We start from the raw sequence: 18,931 nt of genomic DNA, 5'->3' as shown, positions 1-18,931 counted from the left end.
CTAACCTCCCCAAACCTCTGATTCCTTTCTAAGAAAACGGGACTAGTTGTAAGTACTTCAAAGGGTTGTGGTGAGGATTAAAAGGTTGTATGTAAGGAAACCTATGAGTTCATGTATCAAAATAAAGTTTGGCAAAAGAAGATTGTTTGTAAAATGTTTAGCAGGTTCAATATGGCTAATGTTTATTGAGGACCATGCATCAGGCAATATTCTGCTTTATTTCATATACAGTTTCTGGTAAACAAAGACAAGATACCTGCAGGGATATAATGTGTCCTCCCCAAAAAAACAAAGAAGCTAGAATGGATAGAGCACAGAGTGCTTGTGAGGGAACCATGGTGTCATATGTGCATGACAATAAGAGGAGCTACAGATGGCATTGTATAGGCCACAGAAACCCTTCAGATATTTTGTTTTAAGACCTGTGCTTTCAAACAGTGCTTCTTGCATTGTATTGTACAAATAGCATGGCCTGGTATTCTTCTACAAAGGCAAATTCTGATTCAGAAGGCCTGGTGGGGGTGGGGGACTGAGGCTATACCTCGGTGCAGCTGGTTTAGATTGCACCTTGAATTACAAGGTTTGGGAAAGGTGCCTTTGGGCAGCAATGTGAAGAATGGAGAAGAACTGAGATTAGAAGGAGACTAGTTGAGAAGTTGATGCAGTATGATTTGAGGGCCTCCCCTCAGGCACTGCTTGGGAGAATGGAGAGGAGAAGACATAATCAGCCTTAGAATCAACAGATACTTGAGGACTTGATTGCTAGAAAGAGTGAGTGAGGGAGAGACTGGTTTTCCCACCCTTATGAATTCCTTGGATCCAGAGAGGTGGCCCTTATGGGTATGTAGGCATCTTCCTTAGGACCTCTGGAAGATATAGAGTATTACAACTTCCCTAGTTCCCCCAAGGTCTGGAAACAGCTTGTGTGTGCATCTGCGTGGGTGGACAAGTACGGGTGTTATTCCCAGAGTGCAGGTTCACCTGCTTCTGGGGTCTGCTCAACACTGTGAAGTCAGCCCCATGGCCCCTCTGAGTCTGCCCTGAACTGCCCTTCTTCCCTGCACAGACCTCCGTGTTTACCCCTGCCTATGGGTCCGTGACCAACGTGAGGGTCAACAGCACTATGACAACCCTGCACGTGCTCACCCTGCTGTTGAACAAGTTCAGAGTAAGTCTGACCATGAGCGGCCTTACCTGGGGATGCTGGTGGCTTGCTGTTTTGTCGAAAGAGGGAAGAAGGCTGGAGAAAGCTGCCCATGGTTCCTGGGTGGGAAGTCTAGCAAGGTTTCTTCTACTGAGCTATTGTCTCTGGGATTTTAAGCAGAAAGAGGGGACAGTCCCTGAGACTTATGTGTGTGGCATTGGGGGTGTGGTTACTGCCAGGGGACCCTCTCTATTTCTCTCTTCTCAAAACACCATGGTTTGACTTCCTGTGACTGCCTGTGCAGGTGGAAGATGGCCCCAGTGAGTTTGCACTTTACATCGTTCATGAGTCTGGAGGTAAGTTGCCTCCATTTCCAAATCATATAGGCAAAAAGTCTCTTCCCACTTGGAAAGCCTGCTGACCTGCTCCTCCTTCCCAGATGGGCCTTGGGTTAGCTTGCCTGGGAGCACACGATGCCTTCCACCATGAACGTTTCTCCTCAGACCAAACCTGGACACACTTGCCATCTCTTTCAGAATTCCACAAACTGTATGGGAAGCTTCCCTCTCCACTTCTTCAAGTAAAATGCATGGGTCTCTAGCTCCTTGTTGTTCAGTTAGGAGGGGTGGGGGTTCATGTCAAGCTGCTACTGCAGAACCCGCAGGTTCCTCCCTGCAGAGTTCCCTGCACAGTCTGGCACCTGAGCTAGCCCTGGCCTCCTCATCTCAGCTTTCCTTTCGCCCATCCACTCACATCCTGTTTCTCTCCAAGTTGAGTCTTTGCTGAATGACGCTGGAGGACGAAAAAAAGTATTTTTCCTCTACCCATGTTAAGGTCATTGGCTGGAACCCTGTAATTAGATTAATAAAAGACAAATTAACAAGAGAAAAACAACAGAAGTTGTTGGCAAGTGCCTCGTGCATACCCATGGCACCATCCGGGGTAGTTATTGGGGATAGTTAGAATTTGGGCTTTTATAGCATATTAACAAAAGAAGTATCCGTTTTTTGAGAAATGACAAGACAAAGGAAAAGGGCTTTGACTTTCTAGGGAAGCAAATGGTGGGAAGGTCAATATATGAGGGAACTAAGGAGTTCTAAGGGCTCCTCTCGGCTTGCCTTAGCAAGATGTGTTATGTAGATTCCTCTGGTGACCTCTCAGAGCTCATGAGTGTCTAGGGCTGTCTGTGGCGATTAACTCTGTTTTTCCTGGTAGAAAGGGAAGGAGCACACCTTTACAAACTTATGACCTTCTTTTAGGCAAAACAGGGAGAGCAGGGTACTTTTCCTGTATCTGATTCTTTTCAATTGCCTGCAGCTCAACACCATTCTTGTGCCAAAGTAGCAGATTTGGGGTGGCATGTTCTGTTAACCTTCAGTATTATCACGCATCTCTCAGTGTTCTCAGCAAAGTCTGGAGAGGGCTCCCTGTGCCCCTAGACAGCAGTTTTCTGTCAGTTCTTGTTTAGAACAGAAAGAAGTGATCCTAATGTCCCATAAATTTTGTAAACCACCTTCTTGTTTTCAGAGCGGACAAAATTAAAAGACTGTGAATACCCACTGATTTCCAGAATCCTGCACGGGCCATGTGAGAAGATTGCCAAAATATTCCTGATGGAAGCTGACTTGGGTGTGGAAGTTCCCCATGACGTGAGTGGGGGCTGAGCCTAGGGAGACATGCTCCTAAGGAAGGGGCAGGGAGGTAACAGGGGACTCCTAAGGACTCTGAAGGTGATCTTGGCCAGATCCCTCTCAGGCGATGTCTCCAGGGGCTCTCCAGCCATACCAAAGGGCCTTAGCCCAGCAGAGTGATGGCTCCATACCTCCCTCTCCTATCAGTCACCACCAACATCATCAGCTGAGGAGAAACAAGTTGGGTCCAAGAGGCAAGTGAATGTACTTTGTTGTCATTAAAGACGCATTCAAGACCTCTTTAACTAGGGCCCATGAAAGGGAGAAAGATGTCTAAATCTTACAGACAGCCTGAGCCCTGGCCAAACATGAGTACATTTCCAAACTCCTTTGTGTAGAAGAAGCTTATAGGGTTTGGACCCCAAGGAGAAGGCCTGGTGGTCCCATATCCCTCAAGCTGTTCACAGGGCTAGTGCAGTTTCATTCTATTCTTAAAAACAATGGTGCTCCCACTCCTCCCCCACCCACACCCCAGAGAATACTCAATGTAACAATGCTGCAGTGTTGAATGCTTTTCCTAATATTCAGCTTAATATTTCCTCCCAGGGATAGCAATTGCCTTTGAGATAAGAATGGGCTCCCATCCTTCCAGCCTAGTATACAGCAGAGCAGTATTGGGGGCAGGGTGGGAAAAGGGGCAGCTACTTCTGTGGATACAAGACATCGGCTGCATGGGCCACAGTGGAAGCCATGAGAAAAAGAAAACACATTAAAATGTTCTTGGATTTTCTAGGTCGCTCAGTACATTAAGTTTGAAATGCCAGTGCTGGACGGTTTTGTTGAAAAATTAAAAGAAGAGGAGGAAAGAGAAATAATCAAACTGACCATGAAGTAAGCAGCACCTAAACAGCCAGTCGTGGGTCCTGGACAACAGGGCAAGTCTGAGAGGTCTCTCTCCTCCATATGCACCAGGTGCCCTGGCAGTTTGGGGCGGTCTACTAAGCCCGGCTCTCTGGCGTCACCCTCTGGTCCCTTGATCAGTATTACCTCCAAGATTGGGTGATGGCCTACCAAAATGTCAGGGACTGAGCCCCAACCTCCTATCCAGCTTCAGCATCCCACTAGCACAGGACACAAGCTGCAGAAAAGTAGGCAGGGAAGTTAGAGGAAAGAGCCCGGGTAGGTGCCAGGTCAAGTGCACCCAAATTCTACTTGTCATGTGGCTTTGGAAAAACAATGGAGGAACAGGCATGTCAGGTCTGACTCAGCCTGGCCAGGGCCTTTCATGTTAGAAGGAATTCTGATCCTGCCACAAAGTGGCAGTTGTTAGAATTCCCAGCACCAGCAAATGTTTTCAGGTGCAGGGAACTGGTTCAATGGAAAGGTGAGCAGGTGTCACTTGCCTGCTCCTGGGGAAGCTACATCAGGGTCCAGCTGTGTGAGGTTAGTCAGGCTACGGGTTCCATTGTTCTTTCTCTCAGCAAGGTGAAGCATGGATCAGGACACATGGAAGGCATTTAGTCAGGGCCTGGAGGGAGTCAGCTTAGGAAGAAAAGGGCAAACTGCTCACTGTGAGGGCTGTGGAGCAGGGGACGAGTTTGGATTTTGGCTTCTGGCTGAATGACCCTTGGAAAGCCACACCCCCCCAACAGGCACCTGTCTATGCAGTCAGGACCCCAGGGCACAGGAAGTCAGCAGAGACCCCAGTCAGAGGGAACCATCTATATGCAGTTAGTCATGTTACTATAGGATTTGAGAGCTGGAAGGAACCTGAGGGTCAGCTAGTTGGTTTGTTCAGAGTGCAGAGAGGAAACAGGCTCAAGATGAGAAAGGTTGTAGCACAGGTTATTGCAGAACCTGGGCTGGAACACAGGCATCCCAATCCCTGCCCTACTACCCTGTCCACTCCAATGTGCTCTTGTCTATATTGAAGACTCTTTGGAATAGAAATGGCAACATTCTGCTTTGAAGCTCTGTGGGGTATGCAGCCCTGTTTGATTGCTCCTCACGGGACACAGGGCAGGTGCTTACCTCTCCTTGGTGGAGGAGGACAGTGGCTACCAGTCAGCCCTTCAGGAGCAGGAGTCACCTGGACTGGGCATCTGTGAGTCCCTCACTCTGCTACCCACCTCCCTATCTTTCCACCCTGTGAGTTCTCTTGGCCATGTCTCCCTCTAGGTTCCAAGCCCTGCGTCTGACAATGCTGCAGCGCCTGGAGCAGCTGGTGGAGGCCAAATAGCTGGCTGCCTCCTGCCTCTTCCAAAGCCCCCAACAGCAGCAGGTCCACACTGAGCCCTTGTGGCTGGATCCTGGTTGGACACACTGACTGATGGCTACCACTTTGAGGAATAAAGCCCCTGTGCTTTTACCTGTTTGAAGCCTAAGAACCATGAGTCCCACAGCCCTAGCTCTTGGCTCCAAAGTGAGCACCCATAGGGAGCAGACCCAAGTCGTTGAGTGGGATCTGTTTGGCCAGCTTGTTCACACCATGCCTCTTCTGCTCAGGAGAGCAGTGCCTGACTCAGCCCCTGTGGCATAGGCTTCATCCAGTTGCTCGGTGCCTGACTCAGAGCTCCTACAGGGCCACAAGTCCCTACCCCCATCCTCCGCATGAGCTACAAGATTCCTGTCTGCCCTCAAATCATGCTGCCACACAGGAACTCTTTTGCAAAAAAAAAAAAACCCAAAAAACAGGGACTGCCAGCAGGTATGGGACATGTCCTGCTCCCAGCGTTCACCTCACCATGGTGTCCCTGGTCTCCAAACCTCCAATGTCACTCCATGAGTCTCCCACAGCCCAGTGCCGCTGGCACAGAGGCGAGACCATGAATAAGACCATCTTCTCTACAAAAATCAGTCTTAACTTCATCAGCAAGACCCAAAGGAATTCCTATAAGGAGCTTACTGCAAGAAACATGTCAATTTGATCACATTTAGGAGGTGGTTCACACAGCATTGAAAGGACACTGCCCTGTGTAGAAGAGAGTCCAGGGCTGTCCCCAGCAACTTCAGAAGGTTATGGTCAGCCACCAGGACCACTGTTCTTTGGATGCATGCATGCCCCTTGCTGTCTCTATGTTTACATTCCTCTCCTCTGGTGGGCAGGGGACAACACCCTGCTTCTCCTCAGGGGAGAATGATGGGGAGAAATGTTTGTTTAAGGAGAAAGGGCTTTGAATTCCCTGGGGCCAGATACTGAACAATTTGTCCACTGATGGAGAATTTCAGGAATGAATGAGAAAGACTTTGCAAAACTATGTAACAGTTTACATTGGTCGTATGAATTGTTTGTTCAAAATAGAGCAAACTGAAGACCAAATTCTTGTCCCTTTGAGTTCTGTGTATGGTAGATTTAAAGGGAAGAACCATAAAGGCTTGCAAAAATAGGAGAGAGACTATTTCTAATGCATGTAGAAACATTGACAAGAACAGACTCCTGTCAAGAGCAGAATTTGGGAGCAGTCATATCATGCGGAGCTACTCATCAGGGCAAGTGTCACCCCAGGATTTCCCCAACCCAGGTCCATTGTCACAGAGACACAGAGATGAGGAGGCCAGGCCACTATTCTGTCGTCTCTGCTCTCCTTTTGCAGCATGGTTCTTTAGGTTCCTTAGGTGCTCATTAAAAGTCTGCTATATTGAACTGAAGACCTGAGGACCCAGCTTTCTTTTTTTTTCTTCTGTGTGTCCACCCTGTCCCCTACCTCTCATCTCTGAAATGCAGTATGTGTGGCTGTGTCTGGCAGAAGAGCCACAACTCACTGCCCTTAACACTGATGCAACCCCTTCATTTTTGTGCATGTCCTGGGGATTGGTATGGGACCTGAGGAGAGGCTGCTGCCATGGGGAACCGAGAAGGAGTCACTGATGGGGAACTGCAGGTGGCCCAGACATTGAGCGATGAGATCACCCTGAATCACAAAATTGTAGCATCAGGAGGGCCTCAGCAATCTTCCAGGCAGGGATTCAGGTGGGATGGAGGCGGGGCCTAGGAGAGAGTACAAAACAAATCAAACAGGAGCTCCCGGGTAATTTTATTCCCCAGCCCTTATTTACAACCTCAGGTCTAGGACAGCTCTTGTCCATTGTTCAGCCATAAATGGATCACTGAATTAACAAAGATAGAGCCACAGCCAGCTCTGTGTTTAGGTGTCTCCTCATCAGAAGAAGGCTAGACACTGGGGAGGGTCAGGAGGCCAGGTCAGGAGAGACCCAGAGAAGCTTCCAGGAAGGAGGCTTGAGGCTGAGCTGGAGTTGGCTAAGACAGTGCATGTGACAGTGCAGGCCATGAAACACCTGACTGCCAAAAGCAAGAGGGGCCTAGCACACAGGAATTTACTGGAGCAGGAAACCCTCTGTAAGTGCCAGCCTATTTTGTTTGTTTGCTTTTGCAATTTTTGCTTATTACAATATTATATAAGGCCTTTTAAATGCCACTTTTTAATCACTTTTTAATTTATCTTTATGTTTTTAGAAACAGGATCTTACTCTGTTGTCCAGGCTGAAGTGTGTGGTAGCATGTTCTGAGCTCCCTGTAGCCTCAAACTCCTGGCCTCAAGCCATCTTCCCACCTCAGTCTCCCAAGTAGGTAGGAGTACAGATGTGTGCCACCGAGCCAGGCAATTTTTTGTTGTTTTTTTTTTTAGAGATGATGTTGCCCAGGCTGGTCGCAAAATCCTAGCCTCAATAAATCCTCCTACCTCAGCCTCCCAAATCACTAGGATTACAGGCATGAGCCTCCATGCCCGGCCAAGTGTCACTTTTAAAATAGAAACTATCAAACTAATTTCTGAATATCATAGCTCATAAAAATCACTAGCAAGTTGCACCTAAAAGGGGAAAAGGTATAGTTCTCAAATGTTTTTATCAACACCATATTTGCTTTGCAGAGACCATCTGAAAAGCTGCTGACTCAACTCAACTCCACAGTTTCAAATGTTGGAGGCTGGGCTTTGTGGTTTCCTGCAGGTTACTGTGAGGAGCTCCAGCTTTCTTTCTTTATAGAACTTAAGATATTTCTCACATGCTTCTTGACTAACCGGTATCTCAGGTAATAAATGTGTCCAAAGATAAAGCAAAGATTCCTATCAGAATGTCTCCTAAAATAGGACTTGTTTTCCCACACCAGGCCTCAAGAACCAGAGAGAATAATAAATAGCACAGGATAAAATCAACATGATTGCAAAAGGACTGGACTTTGGGAAAAACAAGGTTGTTTGTTTGCCCAGAACAAATTACCAGAAGGGATCAAAAACATCTTGTTTTTCCTCGGTGTTAACCATGTTCTACCTGCTTGAAATGTTTACAGAAATGGATTAGAGGACTTTACACTGGGAAAATAAAGCCATGTGTTCACCCAGGATACATCTGGCCCCTTAGTTCCATGGAAACAAAGCCCAAGGCTTATCCAGTCTCATCAGATGATTTGTGGAGGAACCAACAATGCAAAATGTGCCCTTGTGTATAGGACACAGATACCCTGCAGCTGCAGAGGAGGCAGCGGGATAGCCTTGTCAGATGCAGTGGTGGGCAACAGGTCCTTTGCCCTTGGTCCCTCAGCAATGATAAGACAGGAAGCTTGGTCAGTCAGAGTGTAAAAGTGTAAAAACAGCAGATGCCCACACTATATTTAGGATCCAGGAGCTGTGATTGTCTGAGAACAGGCCAGCCGCTGACGTGCCCCAAGACTCGTATTGCACAGGGTGGGAATCTGCATCCTCCTGGTTGGCCTTTCCAGAGAAGTTTTTTCAGACCCAGGAACGGGGATTCCCAGGGTTTCCTTTCCCAGAAAATCCAAAGGAAACAGCAAAGTCTCAGGCTTGGTGGAAAGAAACTTTGTTCAGGGTCCCTGTGCTGGGAGGCCTCCATGGTGGAGGATGGGCTATTCCTATTATTGCACTTGGGCCACATGTATAACCGGCCTTCTTACACACTTGGGCTAGGGATCAGTGTTGCCAAATGCAGACCCAAGGCATCAGTGCTCCCCGCTGATAGATAGAGGGAGAGAGAGAGAGAGAGAGAGAGAGTGTGTGTGTTTGTGTGTGTGTGTGTGTGTGTGTGTGTGTGTGTGTGTGTGTGTGTGTCTTCAAACAAGTGGGGCCACAGGGGAGAAAAACCATAGAAAAGGAAACTGTCTTTCCAGGATTTTGCTTAGCTCAGAATACTCTTTTTCCTAGAATGAATCCTTCAAATACCACCAGGCTCAGGGGCACATTAGCCCCTGCTGGGTGGTTTCCCAAAGAAGCTCTAGTCACCAAGAAATCTGGCCTTTTGATCCAAATTTCCCAGAAAGATGCTCTGCTAGAATGCCCAGACTGTATGGTCCTGCCCGCTCTCTTCTTCCTTCTCCTTTGTGTTTTGTATCATGTCCACACCATTTTCATAATTTGCATAAAATAACCTAGAATCCCATTTGGGAATTACACTAATATTTTAGAGATTAAGAACATAGGCTCTGGAGCCAGACTCTCTGTCTCTGCCATTTATAAATATGTGATCTTAGCTTCAGTTACCTCATCTGTAAAATGAGAATTCTATGTGGAAAAAAAAATTCAATTTTTTTCTATTCTTTCACTCAACAACAATAATTACAGAACACTTTTGTGACCAAAATGGGGAGGGGAGAGGTTTATCCCACACACTCAGTTCTGCAGTGGATACCACCAGTCAGGTGTCTTCCAATTCAATTCTGAGACTGTCTACTTAGAGATAGCATCAGATCCCACAGGCTGAGGGCTTAGTCCCACAAGATAGCATCACACTTCCCATCAGTCACAAGTCTCAGCCCCCAGAACTTCTGACCAACCAGCTTCTAGTTGGAGTTCCCATGGCCCTCTCTTTGGGTTCAATTAATTTGCTAGAGCATCTCATGAAGGACCTCAGGGAAATGCATTACCAGTTTATTACAAGGATATACAAAGGATACAGATGAAGAGATGCATAGGGTGAGGTATAGGGGAAAGGGACACAGAGCTTCCATGCCCTGCTAAGGGTGCCACCCTCCAGCAACCTCCACATGAGCTATCCAAAAGCTCTCCAAACATAGTCCTTTTGGGGTTTTATGGATGCTTCATTATATAGGTATGATTGATTAAGCCATTGGCTGTTGGTGAACAACTTATTCTTCAGCCTTCTCCTCTCCTCTGAGGTTGGGGTAGGGATGATTAAAGACCCAACCCTCTAATCCTGCCTTGGTCTTTCCTGTGATCAACCCCATACTGAAATTACCTAGGGGTTGTCACCAGTCAACTCACTAGCATACAGAAAGACATCACTTTGGAGGTCCCAGGGATTTTACATGTTGTATAACATGAAAGAGGTCAAAGATCAAGTATATATTTCAGAATATCATGAAAATAACAGTTCTATTCCTCAAGGCTGTTTAGAGGTTTATTAGACAGTTTTATGCAGTAACAAATAACACTAAAAATCTCAGTGAATTTATTTCTCTCGCATGTTACATGGGACGGTAGTGGCTACAGTTAGACTTATGTGTATCCTCCCATCCTTGGTCATAGACTAAAAGAGAAGCTCCTACTAGGGACATGCTACTCTTGAGGCAAAGAGAAAGAGCAGAGTCATGGTCAAAATATTCAACGCTTTTTCTGAGAAGCAGTGTACCTCATACCCACTCACGTGTAGTTCAAGACACATGGTCAAATCAACATCAGTGGGATGGGCATGTACTTCACTAGGCACCAAAAGTCACACCACTAGAGGCAGGGATAAGTGAAAGGTGGAGCAAATGTTCAGGAACAATTACACCACAGGGATATTAAATGAGGTACTGCAAGTGCTTCAGTGTCTGCACACAATAAGCATTCATTAAGTGTTCACTATTATTATATTAATAAATAGAGGGCACAAAACCCTGCCTGTTTCCTCTCCTTCTCTTTTTCCTTTTCCTCTTTATCCCCACCTCCCCCCAACATCCTTTTCTGGCTCTTCCTTCTTTCCAGCCTTATCTCCTTTTCCATCCACTCTTAGCCAATAACACCCCTTTATTTTCTGACTTTCATCTCTGTCTTTTTAAAAATTCACCTTTCTGGTCGGCTCAGTGGCTCAGCCTGTGCTTTGGGAGGCCAAGGTAAATGAATTGCCTGAGCCCGTGGGCTCAAGACCCGCCTGGGCAACTTGGCAAGACTTCATCTCTACAATAAATCAAAAAATTAGTCAGGCATGGTAGCGTGCGTCTGTAGTTCCGGCCACTTGGAAGGCTGAGGCGGAAGGATTGCCAGAGCCCAGCAGGTAAAGGCTGCAGTGGCCGGGAACAGCCACTGCACTCCAGTCTGGGCGACTCCAACTCAAAAACAACAACAAAAACAAAAAACAAACAAACAAAAAAATTCACCTTTCTTTACCTAATACTCAAATCTACATACCTCTAGACCTTCTGTAGCCAGCTCAATTGTTTTCAGGTATAGGAAAAAGGGATAATTCACCTTTATGTGGGACATAGAGAGAGTTAGTTATAACTCATTATTATCTAACTAACAAAATGTTTTTTTAAACAAAACCAAAACTTATCTTTTCATTTTAATATACATAGCACAAACAGTCCCAGCATTGCTCTCGACATTTTTCCTAAACCATCTTTGGATCTCTGGATTTGACTTTAATCCCTAACCCCTTCACCCACCAGCATCAACTACTAGTAATAATGATTTCATAATAAAAGTAACAACAATGGCTCACATTTCTATGCATTGTGTTAGTGCCTGACATTGCCTCACTTAATCTTTATAATAGTCCAGATATTATCTAGAGTATTGAGTGGAACTTCCTTGGCCAAATCTCATTCAGCTTCAAGCTTTGCCAACTGCAGAGCCTGCACCCTGCAGCATCTTTGACGCTGCAAAAAGTCCTAGCTTCAAAGTATGAGCCTTTGATTTAGCCTAACCTCCACCAGCAACTTGTTGTATTACTTCAGATAAGTCTCCCTTTTCTGGCTTGCTTTACTTATCTACAAGGCAGATATAATGATCCCTCTTTCATGAGACTGTAGTAAAGATTAATGACCAGATGGTAGATGTAAAAGCACTTTGTAAACAATGAGGCATCTTATACATTCATTCGTTCAACAAATATTTCCTGAGTGCCTGTCACCTGCTTAGCACTGTTCTTACCACTACAAACACAATAAAGGACAAAAGAGACAGATCATAACAAGCTTTGTGTGTCACTGTAAGGTCCTTAATTTTGCTCTAATAAGATAGGATGACTCTGGAGGGTTTGAGACAAATGAATGACATGATCTGACTTAGGCTTTAAGAGGATTATTCTGGGGCTATGAATAGACTGTAATGAGACCAATAGGAAGTCAATACAATAATCTAGACAGGAGATAATGGTGGCTTGATGGTGGTTATAGCAGTGGAAGTGTTGAAAGTGGCTTGATAATTATTTCAAAAATAGAGTCAACAGAATTTGTGTATGGAGGGTAGGTGGGTTTTGGGTGAAAAAAGAAGAGACGGCAATGACATCAAGGATTTTGGCCTGAGCAACTAGAAAGATGGAATTGCCATCTATTGCTAGGATGAAGACTGTTGAAAGATCAGATTAGGTAAACATCAGGAATTCATTTTGGGATATGTTAGGTTTGGGATGTCCATTACACATGCAAATGTAGCTATTGAGTAATCAACTGGATCTACAAGTCTGGAGTTCAATGATATTTGTATCCCATGGTAAGACTAGCATCACTGTGTAGGAGTCTTCGGCATATATCATAGCATTTGAAGCAATTAGACTGGCATTCCTAGAGGAGTGAGAAAACACAGGTAAGAGAGGTCAGATGCTCAGATAACAGCACCAGCCAGGATGGCTGAGGAGGAGAAGTTAGTAAGGAAAAAGAACCAAGAAAAATCATTACTAAAGAAAAATAAGAGGTGTTAAAAATCAGAAGACTTGAAAATCAGAAGACTTTGGGGCCGAAATAAAGTTGCTCCGGTCCTGGATCGTTCATTTACACACTGTGAACTTGAGCAACTTCTCTAAGGCTTGATTTTCTTTCTATAAATTGAGTATGATTATTCCCATCTTACAGAAGCTGTCTGGGTGATAAATAAAGTGATTTCGTGAACTTTATTTATTGAACTTTTGGGGCTCTCTCTTTATTCAACTGCTCACAGTTTGCAGAAATAATGCAATTTCAAGGTCTCAAAAACCCTGACACAGGCCCTAACTCGACTACGAACGGCGGCGGTCATGGGTCTTGAGATTCTGGGAGGGGTTACAGGACACCTTCTGAGGGGTGGGAGGAGAAAAAACAACAACAGGAAGAAAACGAACAAGACTGTTTCAGGTGGGCTCGGGACCATAGAGGGTCGCTCCGCCAAGTTCCTAGAGCGACCGAGATGGTGCTGAAGAACGGCGTGGCCCGTACTTCCGGTAGCGTGAGAGTCGCCCAGCGAGCTAGGGCGGCGGCCGACTCTGCGCGGTGAGTGGGCTTGGGGCGCGCGGATTTTGCTGGGCCCGTGGGGTGCGCTGGGCCCGTGGCCAGGTGTTCGAGGTCGCACGGGCGCAGGTGGCTGCAGTGGGGCCACGGCGTGACAGACAACTTAGGCCTACGGGCTGGGCCTGGCCGCCAAGCGGGGCGGAGGGAGCGGGGCGGGAGGGCCACGCGGGCCGACGGTCCGGCCGCGGCCTGCGGGGCGGGCGAGCCTGCTCAATGAGCGGCCGGCAGAGCCTGGGGAGGGGAGTGGCCTTAACGGGGGCCCCCGGCGAGTTTTGGCCAGAGACCGGTGGAACCCGGCCCGTGAGCATCAACCTTTGCTCCTTCCATCGTCCGACACATTTTAGGACTAAATATATTGAACAAATACTCTGAGCGAGTTATACATTTTGACTCATTTAAATGTGTAACATCTTGATGATCCTGCTTCCCCATAATCACCAGCCCACTTTTAGTAGGAAACTGAGGCACATTCCAGGTAGCGAGGTTTGCGGGATGAGTAGCTCCTGTCACTCAAGTGTACCGTAGTGCTCGCGTCTGCTGGGGATTTACTTGGAGCAGCAGTCAGAGCCCTGGACTTGGCGTTGGAAGATGTGGCTGCCGACATCTGTTATGCTACTAAGAGTCCAGACTCTGGAATCAGACTGCTAGGGATTGAGAACCTGGCCAGTGTGTTAACTAGTATTGTGCCTTCATTTCGTCACCATAAAATGGAGAGAATTGCATCAAGATGCCGTGAGAATTAAAGCGCTAGCACAGAATAAAATAAGATAGCATAGTGTCTGGCACTTAGGCTTCCTGTTAGTATGATTTATTTCCTCATCTTTAGGTGGATTTGATAGTCCCTGAGTTTCCTGTCCGATCTGACTTACATTGTATTAAAAAAATGCATGTGCTTTTAAAAAAATTTTATGATTACCATTATAGCTGTTTGGTTTTTTTTTTTTTAACACCAGCACGCCACGTACCTAACACAGTGTCTCCTGGGTAGTAGATGTTCTGTAAATATTTGCTTAAGTTAAGGAATAGGTTATGCTCTGTAATTTTGTGTTATGTACAGTTTGCTGTTTCTTATGCTGGCAATAATTAGAGCAGGTATAATTATTAAATAACCACATAAAGTCCTGGCTTAAAGTTTCAATTATACAATAAGATGAAAGAAAGGCAAGAAAAATAATGTTTGTGTTTTCATTTATTTGCTGTATTTGCTTGTATGCAAAGAAACCCAGGGTGATTATGCCTGTTTTAAAATCTACTTTCTGATGCAAGATATGGAAAATAGTTTCAATGACTTTATTATTTTTGCTTCTATTTCTATTTCATAGCTTCTCCCACATTGCCACCTATTTGGAGTTTGTGGGATTTTTATTTGTTTATTTGGGCTATTATTTTAAATAGCCTCAAGACGACTTTGTAGATAAATAAAATTATTTGAAAATTTTAATTTTGCAACGTTTGGGTATTTTAAAAATCCCATCCTTGGCTGGATGCAGTGACTCAAACCTGTAGTCCCAGGACTTTAGGAGGCCAAGGTGGGAGGATTACTTGAGTCTATGAGTTTAACACCATCCTAGGCAACATAGCAAGCCCTCGTCTCTATTAAAAAATAATTCTATCTTTTATGTGTAAACTTACTTTTTCCTCCTTCTCCTTTTGTGGTCTTTTATCTACCATTCTTTTTCTACTCAGTTTTATTCATTATCCTCTTTCTTGGACCATTTGGGTCTAGAAAAAATAATAATAAAGCATTTCTTCTTAGACTAAAAGTAAACCTTCGATTCCTTATAGAGTAGTTTTTACTTTCAAATGTTTTATGCTAGAGAGTTATAGCAAAGTTGTCAATAGCTGTGGGAATAAAGTGGCTAAATAAGGATAAGCAGGAATTTATCATAAGGTAGTATAATTTGTAATTTCCTTCCAACTTAGACATTTTAATAGATAGCAGTGAGTAGAAGTTTAACATAGTAGTAAATATTAAAACATAATGATACTTTACTGCACAATTTTTTATTGTCTGGAGTTATTTCTTCTATTCTTATTAAGATTTCATCTTGTCTTCACTTTTTTTTTTTTTTTTTTTTTTTTTGAGTTGGAGTCTCACTCTGTTGCCCAGACTGGAGTGCAGTGGCCGCTCCCGGCCACCGCAGCCTCGACCTGCTGGGCTCCGGCGATCCTTCCGCCTCAGCCTTCCAAGTAGCCGGAATTACAGGCATGCGCTACCACGCCCGGCTGATTTTTTTTTTTTTTTAATTTATTGTAGAGATGAGGTCTCGCTGCCCAGGCGGGTCTCGAACCCACGGGCTCAGGCAATCCACTCACCTCAGCCTCCCAAAGGCGCGGGATTACAGGCTGAGCCACCGAGCCCGGCTATTGTCTTAACTTTTTAATCTTTCAAAATTATATAGTCATTTGATAATACCAAAAAACTTATATTTCTTATATTTTTAAACTTTTTAAAAAATCTCGTATCAACAGACAAAAACTCCAAAGGTAAATTCAGACAAAATTTTGTGATATTTATTATCTTTCTTTTTTTGAGTTGGAGTCTCACTCTGTCACCCAGACTGGAATGCAGCGGCTACTCCCAGCCACCGCAGCCTCGACCTGCTGGGCTCCAATGATCCTTCTGCCTCAGCCTTCCAAGTAACTAGAACTACAGGCGCGCGCTACCACGCCCGGCTCATTTTGATTTATTGTAGAGATGAGGTCTCGCCAAATTGCCCAGGCAGGTCTCGAACCCGCGGGCTCAGGCAATCCACTCACCTCAGCCTCCCAAAGGCGCAGGATTACAGGCTGAGCCACCGAGCCTGGCTGATATTTATTATCTTAAACTCTGAAATTATTAGAGTTTTCCCCCCAAATTGTCTTTGTTTGCATTCGTATTGCATATATTTTTAATTTAAGTATGAATGCAATTTTGATGAGTGGAAGAAGTATTAAAGTTGACTCACAGATCTTCTTCTATAACTTGTTTTTTAATTTTTTCTTCTGCACACAGAAAATTCTGAGCTGTGTACCTCTAGGAAATGAAACATTAGTTCAGAAGAAGACAGTAGACTCTTATACATTTGGCTGTTCACCATGAGGTTGTCAAAACCTAAAGGGGGTATTTCTCGGAGCTCAAGCCAGGGAAGAGCCTCTGAAAACAAGCGCAAAACAAACCGGCAGCGGCAGAGATGGGGAATGACTGTTCGATTTGATTCAAGCTTGAGTAGACTGAGAAGAAGCTTGGATGACAAACCCTATAAGTGTACTGAATGTGAAAAGAGTTTCAGTCAGAGTTCAACTCTTTTTCAACACCAGAAGATCCATACTGGAAAGAAATCCCATAAATGTGCTGATTGTGGAAAAAGTTTCTTTCAGAGTTCTAATCTCATTCAGCATCGACGAATCCATACTGGGGAAAAGCCCTACAAATGTGATGAATGTGGAGAAAGATTTAAACAGAGCTCCAATCTCATTCAGCACCAGAGAATTCATACGGGAGAAAAGCCCTACCAGTGTGATGAATGTGGCCGATGTTTCAGCCAGAGTTCCCACCTTATTCAACATCAGAGAACCCACACAGGTGAGAAGCCCTACCAGTGCAGTGAATGTGGCAAATGCTTCAGCCAGAGCTCTCATCTGAGGCAGCACATGAAGGTGCACAAGGAAGAGAAGCCACGTAAAACCCGGGGCAAAAATAACAGGGCAAAAACTCACTTGCCTTCTTGGAAAGCTGGTACAGGAAGGAAGTCAGTGGCTGGTCTTCGCTAAGTAAAGGACAGTGCTTTGACCATCTTTTGGGGGGAAAAAGTCAATGTCTTTTAGAAATGGAGGTGATTTACAGTAGATACTTAAATACTGAATCAGTCAGCATGGAGACATTGAGAATTTAATGACATTATTGGACTGAAAAGAAATTACATAAGTCCAGTTGCCCTCATTTCTTTCTTATGCGACATGGAGCACAAAGAGCTGAGAATATATTTTGAGAGACTATAACATCCATGCCCTCATTTGAAATTGCTTCTTGCATCATTCTGACAAAAACCGTCATGTTTTATGACACATGTGAAAGTTCAGGCATGCCAATAATTAACTCAATCTTAGGACTTTCTATGGAAAAAATAATTAAATAAATGAGAGAAGAAATTAATTCCATTAGTTTTGAAGCACTGCAGCAGATGAGATTTTACTTTTTGTAAAGTTTTGTAGTGTGTTAACTATTGGTTTATAAATATGACTCAGCTCAACATATTAAAATGTATCCAAGTTCACAGATTTTTAGTCAACAAGGCCCATTGCTCTATATTAGTTTTCTTTTGTTTCTTCCCTTCTGTGTATGGACAGTTGTTAACTAAAGAAGTAGGAATTTCCCTGGAGGTTTTTTTGTTTTGTTTTGTTTACCAAATTCTTAGTAAGAGGTACTACAAAACCCAAAGTGAGAACTGAATTAGACCTCAAGTCTTCTATTTTTACTAATACTTTTCTCTGAGATGGTGTAGATACTGTGTTTTTTGTTTTCTAGAAGTTGGGATAGATTTGTTGATCCATTCCCATGCCCTTGACCTCTGTTGGCATTCTCTTGTGTTCTGACAAACAGCCAGCTTTTTAGAGCTACATGAAAAAATAAACCATATATAACCAACAAAAATCAGCTTGCTTCTTGCTCATTAAAAATCTATAATTTACATGCCTCCCTGCCTTCAAGTCTGTGAGCTTTAGATAACCCTGCTTATCTTACATGTTAATTAATAACAAAAGTCATTTAATGTACATGTCAGTGCATTGTAGCTCCTTTGAAATTTAACTTTTTTTGTATTACGTGAATTTAAGAAATCTAGCAAATATGTTTTTTAACTTTCATCATAATGGTGCCAAGTGTCAGACTCTGATCAGCCTTCAACTCAGGTTTTAATTTCTATTGAATGCTAACATTCTTCTGATTTTTTGGTATCTTTTATAATCATATCGGTTCCTGCTGTATTAATGACAATTCATAAAAATAAAAATGAGATATTTTGCATACTTTTCTGTTTATTTTTCTCCTGTGAAATTGTCCTAATGATTTAGACAATAGATCTAAAAAATCATAGCTTTTGGAAGAATCACTTGCCTGGTTTTTTTATTTCCTCAGACTTGAATTTTACCTCCCTCTTCGGCTTGCATTTGAGTATAGGATCATAGAAGATGGCCTTGTTGACAAAGTTTCATTTAACAGGATATTCTCAAAATGTTTTGTAAGTATAAGGTGATTACAGTTGTCTTTTACAAAAGACTTAATCTTTGACCTCTCTGTTATAACCAAGTCACTCTTTGACAGGCTTGTGGCTCTGGAGCCCTTTTAAGGATCTACTATCAATGTTATTAGTTTTAATATCTGAAGTAGCTTCTGGACCAACACCGTTTGCTTAAATTTTGTGGATGTGCCCATTTTGACAGCAACTATAGGGCCATTCACAGGAGTGATATTCAAAGTAATTAACCAATATGCCTCTCAGGACACCAGGATTGCCACAGTTCAGTCTCTCGTGAATTCTTACTCTTCACTATTGAGCACGGGGTTGCATTACCCTTCCTCTGCTGTGTTTGGGATGTGTGGAGAGGAGTGCAGACACAGGATCTTTTTGATTAACAGGGCTCTGAACCAATAGGAGATAGAGCCAGGCCTGACCTGGAGATGACCCAGAGATCTTAGATTTTCAGATTATAGTAGTGACT

At 44.1% G+C, this 18,931-nt stretch overlaps 2 protein-coding genes across 3 annotated transcripts in view; both read left to right on the top strand.

The window, feature by feature from the left end:
• RASSF4 (Ras association domain family member 4) overlaps nt 1-5,732 on the top strand; it is a 33,599-nt gene extending 27,867 nt beyond the window's left edge. Inside the window, exons 7-11 of the mRNA XM_008053316.2 lie at nt 1,067-1,168; nt 1,449-1,500; nt 2,672-2,793; nt 3,569-3,666; nt 4,954-5,732. Of these exons, the coding sequence (XP_008051507.1) occupies nt 1,067-1,168; nt 1,449-1,500; nt 2,672-2,793; nt 3,569-3,666; nt 4,954-5,014 (435 nt within the window). The 3' untranslated portion in view covers nt 5,015-5,732. The remainder of the gene's footprint in view (nt 1-1,066; nt 1,169-1,448; nt 1,501-2,671; nt 2,794-3,568; nt 3,667-4,953) is intronic.
• On the top strand, nt 1,459-18,240 carry ZNF22 (zinc finger protein 22). Of its 2 annotated transcripts, XM_021710089.1 has the most exons (4): nt 1,459-1,500; nt 2,672-2,793; nt 3,569-3,666; nt 16,227-18,240. In XM_021710089.1, exon 4 carries the CDS (start codon nt 16,310-16,312, stop codon nt 16,982-16,984), a length of 675 nt encoding a protein of 224 aa, XP_021565764.1. In that variant the 5' UTR covers nt 1,459-1,500; nt 2,672-2,793; nt 3,569-3,666; nt 16,227-16,309; the 3' UTR covers nt 16,985-18,240. The 2 variants fall into 2 exon arrangements, with proteins under 2 accessions (XP_021565764.1, XP_008051504.1); XM_008053313.2 differs by lacking the exons at nt 1,459-1,500; nt 2,672-2,793; nt 3,569-3,666 and adding an exon at nt 13,146-13,213.
• The last annotated feature ends 691 nt before the right edge of the window (nt 18,241-18,931 follow it).

The sequence above is a fragment of the Carlito syrichta genome, unplaced genomic scaffold (genome assembly GCF_000164805.1).
Source record: "Carlito syrichta isolate Samal-C Ts95f unplaced genomic scaffold, Tarsius_syrichta-2.0.1 Scaffold288054, whole genome shotgun sequence".
NCBI classification, from domain to species: Eukaryota; Metazoa; Chordata; class Mammalia; order Primates; family Tarsiidae; genus Carlito; species Carlito syrichta.
The sequence above is the reverse complement of the archived record's forward strand: the minus strand, read 5'-3'. Positions and strand labels throughout refer to the sequence as shown.